Raw genomic sequence first — 8,707 nt, forward strand, 5'->3', positions numbered from 1 at the left:
ATACGGACAAACGTAAGATGGCGGCGAATGAGTTCGAGAAAAATTTCTTTAAACTCATGAATAATAGCGTGTATGGTATGTAACATAACCTAACCCAACCTACCCCTTTATAGTAATTAAATGTACTAATCAATGTTTCTATTTGTAGGTAAGACGATGGAGAACCTACGAAGTCGTATAGACTTTACCCTCGTGAACACACCAGAACGTGCAGTCAAGATGGCCAGCTCACCAGCTTTTGAGCGTTTCACAGTCTTTAAAAACGACCTGGTGGGTATCCACCGAGTTCAGAAGACTTTGACGTTGAACCGCCCCATCTAAACGGGATTCGCAGTTCTCAATCTCTCGAAACTGTTAATGTACGAGTTTCACTATGACGTCATACGGAAACAATATGGAGACCGAGCCAAGCTACTTTTCACAGATACGGATTCGCTAACGTATCATATAGAGACTGAAGACCTCTACCGTGATTTCGCGGATAAGAAGGAAATGTACGATTTTTCCGGTTATCCAAAGGACCATCACCTCTTCAGTGATGTAAACAAGAAAGTCTTGGGAAAATTCAAAGACGAAATGGACGGTATCCCAATCTCTGACTTTTGCGGTCTTCGACCAAAAATGTACTCTATCCTTTCTGCCAACGGTGAAAAGAAAACCGCGAAAGGAATATGCAGGAGGGTAGTTGTTACATCTAATAAAAAAGCTAACACTAGATAAGAATAGACCTCTGACCTTAGATAAGAAAACAGTATAAAAGCCCCGAACAACATATGATAAGCAGGCAGTAACATGGAGCGAGCTGAAGCGTACAAGATTAGATTTTAACTCTGTAAATAGTGTTGTCCAGACGCGCAGTATATTTTTATTTGCAATAAATATGTTTAAGTAACAACGCACTTCGATCATTTAACTCACCGAACACAACAGTAGTAAAGAAGAAACTACGTCATATCCAGTACAAGGAGTGCCTACTAAATCGACAACTAACTATGGCGGTAATGAAACGAATAACTAGTAAAAAGCATGAACTTTACACTGTTAGGCAAACAAAATTATGTCTTAACCCTTGTGATGACAAACGATTTATTATTGACGGTATATCTACTTTGGCTCACGGGCATTTTAAAATCTTGGAAAATAATAAATAAAATAACTGTTATTACCATGAATATTTATTACTATAATTTTTAGTTCAGGAGGGAGGGGGGGAAGGCATCCCGCGCCCCGCGAATACACCCGCGCGCGAATCAAGTTAACCGCGCGCGATTCAAATTAACCGCGCTCATGTTTTTTTGAAAGTGTAAATAAAACATATTAAATTATGAAAAAAACTTTATTGCAAATCGCTTCTACAAAGATTCCGATATCATCTTATCGTTCAAATTCTTATCTCTCCCGAAATTAGTGCAAATATCATACATTTTAACACCCCGACATCTATACAGAGAAAAATAAATGAAAAATCCCCCACAAGTTCGACTGAAATTACCTTGAAGCTGTTTAGAATTAAAAGTTACAGTTCACAAAATCATTGAAACTAAACACTATGGGGGCGTGGCCAAAACTATCAAAGAACTCTGTGTTTTTATTACTTGAAAAATAAATAACAGTCCAGTGCATACCCTCAGTATTTGCTAATCCAGTATTTACGATATATAAAGAAGGATAACGTATTACAGTTTTCGATAAAGTATTCGCAGCAAAAACCCCACGAAACAAGTCTTTGGCATATTTATCATTTTTCATAATTTTAGTTAATTGTAAAGTATCCATTGTTTCTTAGTTATAATCGTAAATGACGGTCCTATTTTTATCAATCTCGACCAAATTCTGAAATTCAGAGTAATATAAAACCGTGATAGTCTTTGGCAAATCCTTGGCAAACTTTAATTCAAGACGCAAGTTGCCATTCCTTATCAGTTGAAATTGCGTGGCTGAACTACTGAGATCCGGGCTTAAATCAACAGCAAAGATGCATTGGCCATCGGGAAATTCATCTCGAGAAATAAAGTTCCCTTCGTCCAATAACCATTGAGATGTTTGAGTAAAGAGATTAGTGTATGATCTCATGTACTGTTTTCCGGTAAAATTAGGGGTAAGAGATTTGTGCGGTACGCTCGCTCCGTCGAGATACAAAGCAATGTGATTTAAATCAAAATTCTGGAAATTAAATGGGGATTTTGCGTAATCACCCAAGTATGCATTCTGGTCAACAAGCGCGAAAAGAACTGTTTTTGGTAATTGCCCCATAAATAAATTATCTCTAACACATATTTTAGTTCCACTGTTAATGGAGAAAGAATTACACTCAGTTCTAATAATAGGGTACTTCATGGTTGCCAGTTCAAGACATTTAGCGTGGGCTACAAGCACTTCCGCTGGTAATTTTACTTTTCGTATATAGAGCGAAGCTAACTCGTAAATAACCTTCCATTTAACCGCTCCCGTAGTCTGTATGCAAAAGTCGTTTGGACTTTTAACAAACTTGAATTTCAAATCTGTCATATTGGGAATATAACGTGACTGTTGACATAAATCGAAGTGAACGGTGCTAACCAATATCGATTGTCCCATTTTGGGCAAACAAGGCTCTTTTCTTAAATCCAAAGTTTTCTGCCGGTGTGTCAAATTTACCAGCTGTATCTTTGTAGAAGAGAGAGCTCGTAAGAAAACTCTCTTTGGCCGGCCCTCCAAATATCACAGCCGTTTGAAACATGGCCTTGTACGGGTAGTTTTGCGGGGATGGAGTCACCGATCTCTCCTGCACCGAAAGATGCACTTCGCTGAAGAGACTATGCTGGAACAGATTTACAGGAGCCACAGGGATAGTAGTCCCATCAGCCGGATTATCTATTCTAACTTGAAGATGCAGTAATGTCTTGGACAAGTCCAAGTAAGCGTCGGAACTGCCAGCCACGGAAAACGTTATGGTTGAATTTTCGTTAATGTTCTATATTGGGCTGTACTCTATCCATTCTCCACTCAATATACTGGTATTGGTTAAGGGTACGTTGAAAAGCTCGACTTCGGAACTAATAGATCCACACGAGTCTGGATGAACATGCGTCATTATATTTTGGAAAAAATATCGGGACGTTGAAGGGATGATGCTTTCCTCTTTCTTGTCACGACTGAACTGATGATCTTTTTCGTTTTACGCCTCCTCTTACTCCCATTTCCAGTCATTTTTCGAATTTCTTCAGCTGCACTAAGCGCCGTGTCCCTCGCCGCAAATTTACCGCGTGACTTTACCGGGATTCCACTCGCCACGTCACTCACAACCTTTGCACCCGTATTTAAAAACTTTTTACCAAGGTATGTGGCGCCTCTTTTGAGTAAAGGCATAGCTCGACGGAAGGCGGATGCGATAAAATTCCCTAACCCGTACCCGTGTTGCACTGTATGTCCCCTATATACTGCCAACGAATTATGAATCTGCGATTCAAAGTGTTTGTGGAAATTAATTTTTGACCCATGTCCATATTTGGTTCAGAAAGTGCGCATCGTAGTCCGATTGGTTGATGGCCATTTTCTCCTTTATGACACGCTTCATTAACACTCTAAACGTGAATGATATGTCGGGACTCTTCACTACTGTATTTATAGCGGCATCCTCATTCTACGAGGTCTGAAATGTAAGGTCACGTGAACCCTACCCCTCTTGAAATCCACGGGCAAACCGAGCTCGCTCATTATGTTAACTTCAATCGATTGGAAAGTATTTGTAGCCACGGGTAAGTAATGCGGCCTGGTAAAATCTCGGTCAATAGTTTCACCATCTCGGCCGTGAATGCTAACGATTCTGAGTAGCGGGACGTGCACATCACCAACGGGTCTACTCTCTACTACGTCAGAATAAACAAAGAGGGAGTGGAGACCAGCGTCCAGGTCCACGGGATACGTGGCAGTTCTCGAGTACAAGAAAGACGATGATTTCGGTGGATCTTTGGAAAATCCCAGCATAACGGCAAGTTTCCCCGGTATAGTTAGCATATAATTTTCTTCAACATAAACTTCAACACGTCTGATTCGGGCAACGTAACTAAAACTGTACTTGGCAGTAATGGGTGCCTCCGTGTCGAAAAAATCATCGTCGACTGTGGATTTCAGTATAGTGACGTTTGAAGTGTCATCTTCATCGTAATTGAGCTGCTCCAGAAGGTCGTCAATATTCCCATAATAACCGGCGGGTAATTCTACCAATCTGGAATATCCTTTCAAATCTTCCTTACCAGTGCCAGTGAGCGTACACGTACAAGCCTCGTCCATATTATTCCAAGTGTGTGGGTAAGAAATTTCAGCAAGGCCAACCTCGTACGGCCCTTGTAATTTTATGGGTTCGGGGAGATGGGTTCTGAATTTACTCCTCGTGTTATCGAGGAAGAACCCCATCGACGAATCCGACGGCAAAGTCATGTAGAAACTCATGCTATATCTATTTCTTGAACCCAAGAATTGAAAGACGGAGGATAACCTTTCCAACGAACCAACATCTCGAGGGTTCCGTCTGGTCTGCGACGTTTTCGCAAAACCTTTTCTATCTTAAAGACACTGGTACTAAGGTCTTTCCCCACTTTTTGTAGTTGCTCCTTGTAGAAAATTCCAGTAATGAATTCAAGTCTTGGATCTTACATACCGGAGGACTTCGAGGCAATCTCTCCACCACTTTAAATAATTCTTCGGTCCACGTCGCTAGGTACCCCTTCTCGAAGATGTTCTTATGTTTACTTATACGCACCACGTCACCGATTGAGAAAGGATAATTTAAAGGCGGTGTAAAGTTTACGTCCCCGTACAGATTTTCCCAGACACGTTTCGATGTCTCGGGGGTGACCTCAATCGGTTTACATTTTATTGAGCGATCATAGTTATTATTGTACGTCCAGACCAAGTCTTTTAGAACGTCAATGTACTTTAGAGTATTATTTTCCGTAAAATAGCGGTACATTCTACTCTTCAACGTCCTGTTGAACCTTTCAACTATCGTGGCTTTCTGCTCAGAGTCAGGGGCAAAGAACTCTATACCCCTTCTTTTCAATTCCCTCTGTACTTCCATACAAATGAACTCATTGCCGTGATCGCTTTGTACCCTCTTAGGTGAGCGACCTGACTCTAAAACGGCTTTAAACGCCATATGTATGGTTGGACCTTTCTTGTCCTTGGTCGCTACCACGAAGGCATACTTGCTGAAGACGTCTATGCAACAGAGTAGGTAACGAAAACCCTTATTATGACGCGTTACGCTTTTCAAATCGGCGAAATCAATTTGCCACTGTTCGTCAATCCCATACACGATCGTCCTATTTCTCGGAAAATGTTTCCTAGCACTTTTGTGTAAAGTATATGTGTCTTGAGTTTTTAAGAATTTTTCCACTTCTTTCAAGGTAACATTCAAACCTTGCTCTTTAGCCGCTCTATATAAACCGTGTACACTACCGTACGAACCAGGGTCGGAAACATTTGAGTAAATCTCTTTTAATCTGTTCATTGTACGTGCAATTGATAATGCCAGAAGAGAAAATCGCTAACATCTATAATTATTATTATAAGTAATATTAAAACTATGGTTAATACTTTAGGTGATTTAAAGAAAGATTCGACTAAGCTAGTTAACACGGCGTAAGTAGCCACCTGTTCATTAAAACCTTCCATGGCTGAATACTTTAATCAAACGAAACTTTGAAATAAATTAAAGATATTTTATTTACTATGGAAACGACAACAAATATTCAAAAATAATGAAAAACAAGTTGGGAAAACCAAAATATTACCTCTCCGAGTCAAGAGGTCTACTACTACAAACTTATTTACCTAGATATGGAATTATTTCTCTTTTTTCAAGTAAAAATTGACGAAATATTGAAGCAATATTCCAAGCATATCGAATAATACAGTAAAGCAGACGACATTTTACATCCATTAAGGATAAATCTTGGACACATGGAAATCAGTCAATGGGGAAAAGATCAGGAAATGAAGTCTACGCTTCAGCTGTTTACCGTATATTCTGATAGCTACATTCACAACTGGTTTGCAGTGTAAACACTATCGTTTCGTCTCACCTCAACAATATTCTTAGTTTGCCAACATGAATGTTAATGTTAAATAATACCAAAGCTAAATTGTAGCTAGACGCACTAATAGTCAATGCGCACCATAAAGAGAATAAAAAGTCTGTAGCTACTACCCGTTTACCCTTAGCCCTTTTACTATTCTAATTGCCACCATGATCTTTTCTTCTATTATAAAATCTTAACCTGATTATTTAATAGTGTATTTAACTTTCGGCTCACTCTGAACCGTTGATGTCTCTTCATTTCAGACACGAAAATCAAAGCCCAAAGTTTACTTCACCTCAGGCCTCAATTATTTACTCTTTGTTTCACTAAGCCTATTGCGAATGATACTTCATATACCCGTCGGAGTCTAGGTCTTAGTTTTCTTCATGAAATCACTAAACCAAGGATTATTCTATATACAGATGTAGTATAGCTTAAGAAATATATAAACAGCCATTTCAAATAACAATATTAAAAAAATCTTTGGAATATCAAAATGAAACAGAGCTTTAAAGCTACAAAAGTACTAAATGCATCATAATTACGAAAAATACTTCCACATATTCACTTTATATTATGGAAAAAGGGAATATTAAGGTTCTGTATGATTTCTTAACACATCAACACAAGGCTAACTGCTAACGCGACGCACTAGTGTAACAATGGACGGACACACACAGACAAAAACATAGACTGCTTTTTAACTCTTTCCGTATTAATTTTGAGTTGAGAAACAAGATTATCTTTAATATTTAAATAAATATAATTATTTTTAATTATTTTAATCTTCAATAATTAACATTAATAATAGTTAAATCGTTTAAAATAAAGTTATACCTATTATCATCTCAAACTTTGCTAATATTGACGTTTAAAGTGAAGGGTACCCCTCTTGCCCGCTTTCTTCAAATTTTGGGGTATATATACGACTCGTTTCCATTATAATAGTAAGGAAAAAGCGCAATTGCGAAAACCTTTGGTGGCGATCCCACCTTAGGGAGGCTAGACGTTTCTCGTAACCCTAGCTGATCGCCGCGTATATCCTAAAACCAAACGATGATAATGGAGTAGAAGCCAATGAGACAGATTGGTGTCTATGTGGAATAGACGGAAGACCAGTAGATGGTGGTGTTAGAAGCCAGAATGTACAGACTGGTGTCCAAGTGGGATGGACAAAGACCAGAAGATGGTGGTGATTAGAAGCCAGTATGTACAGACTGGTGTCCATGTGGGATGGACGAAGATCAAAAGATGGTGGTGATTAAAAGCCAGTAAGTACAGACTGGTGTCCGTGTGGGATGGACAAAGACCAGAAGATGGTGGTGTGAGAACTCAAGTAGAGGAGCTATTTCCGTGACTGTGAAAGCAGTTCGGAAATGGCGAACACGTTTGCTCCGATTTGGAAACTGCGAACGCGGTCACGTGGGTGTAACAACAGACACACACACACACACCCACAAACACACACACGGACACAAACGATCGTTACAGAACCTCTCCGTGACTTACGTCACTCTGAGAGGTAAAAAAGTATTACAGACAAATCCAGTTTCTGAAACCTTCCCCATGCATAGACTCTGAAACTAACTTATATTCATCGACTTCCTAATTTTTCTCACTTTTTTCGGGAGGGTGTAAGTCATTTTTCCTAAGTTTAATTAAAGTTCTAGGTACATTCGCGTCATACAAAAGTTCATAAAATTGTTCAGCGCCATTAACAGGGGTCTTTTTCTTCGACTTTGCCACCGTGTACCATAAAAGGTCGATTATATTAGATCCGGTTATTTTGCGTTTTTCGTAAATCAATTCACCGGCGTCCGTCCATTTTATATTGGATGAATACCCCATCCACTTGTATAAGTTTAAACATTCCGCCGCCATATATGTAGGAACGGACGAAGCTATTTCAACGCTAAAATCCCGCTTCTTTCCGGGTTTCGTCACTTTTTTCTTAACCCGTTTATTTATCTGTCTTGATAGGATGTGGTTATAACGGCTAAGTTTTTCAGTATTGTTTAGCTTTGGATCTTCGATAACTGTCTTTAGCTTGTCGTCCTTCCCCAATTCTAGGGTGGTATCCACTTTGAAGTCGTTTTTAGCTTTACTCAGTCTTTGATACGCGGCTTCCGAGATTAACAACTTTTTTCGAGCCATTTTACTTTATTGCTCGACTTATAGCTGCACCGGCAACGGAACTTATGATGGATAGTAACGGTCCTAACAATATGGGTAAAAATTCTTCGTTCTGCGTCAATACCTGCTTCCTTCTCGAATGAGAGATATTTTGAGCCACTCTTCTTATAAAACTTCGATGCTTCTTCAGTCGCTTCTTCTCATCCTCTGAGAGTGGTACGTTATTCTGTAGAACATCTATACAACATTCTGCTATGGCCTTTATCGCTTCCTTATTGGCAAGCTTAATGGCGGCGTTCCTCTGGCACGCATTGCAACTATTGAGGTATTTTAAAAAGTCTAAATGGTCGTGCACTCTCTGTGACGGAGCCATGCCGCCAAACGGAACACCTTGACCAGGGTGCAGTTATTGATGTTCCAGTGAAAAGTGCAAGCTCTGGGATGAGAGCACACTACCGTCGTCAGTCGGGGGCAACCTTGATCTTCAGCGTTCAACACTTCAGTTTTTAAGA

At 39.6% G+C, this 8,707-nt stretch overlaps 1 protein-coding gene across 1 annotated transcript; it reads right to left on the minus strand.

Annotated features, from left to right (window-relative positions):
* Positions 1–1,782: 1,782 nt before the first annotated feature.
* On the minus strand, positions 1,783–3,073 carry LOC149594079 (uncharacterized protein F54H12.2-like). Its single transcript, XM_089861624.1, has 4 exons — positions 2,970–3,073; positions 2,560–2,909; positions 2,310–2,501; positions 1,783–2,231 (listed from the first exon to the last, which is right to left on the minus strand). Exons 1-4 carry the CDS (start codon positions 3,071–3,073, stop codon positions 1,783–1,785), a joined length of 1,095 nt encoding a protein of 364 aa, XP_089717750.1.
* Positions 3,074–8,707: the final 5,634 nt, after the last annotated feature.

The sequence above is a fragment of the Phalangium opilio genome, unplaced genomic scaffold (assembly GCF_054372755.1).
Source record: "Phalangium opilio isolate 3A_F unplaced genomic scaffold, DU_Popi_V2 ptg000391l_1, whole genome shotgun sequence".
NCBI lineage: Eukaryota > Metazoa > Arthropoda > Arachnida > Opiliones > Phalangiidae > Phalangium > Phalangium opilio.

What these genes read in the sequence shown, in the direction of transcription:
- LOC149594079 (XM_089861624.1), bottom strand. Translation starts at nt 3,073, where the DNA reads ATGACGCATGTTCATCCAGACTCGTGTGGATCTATTAGTTCCGAAGTC. An exon ending in TTGAGTGGAGAATGGATAGA is followed by an intron (nt 2,910 to 2,969) that starts GTACAGCCCAAT and finishes CGTGGCTGGCAG; the next exon opens with TTCCGACGCTTACTTGGACT. An exon ending in CCCTATTATTAGAACTGAGT is followed by an intron (nt 2,232 to 2,309) that starts GTAATTCTTTCT and finishes TACCAAAAACAG; the next exon opens with TTCTTTTCGCGCTTGTTGAC.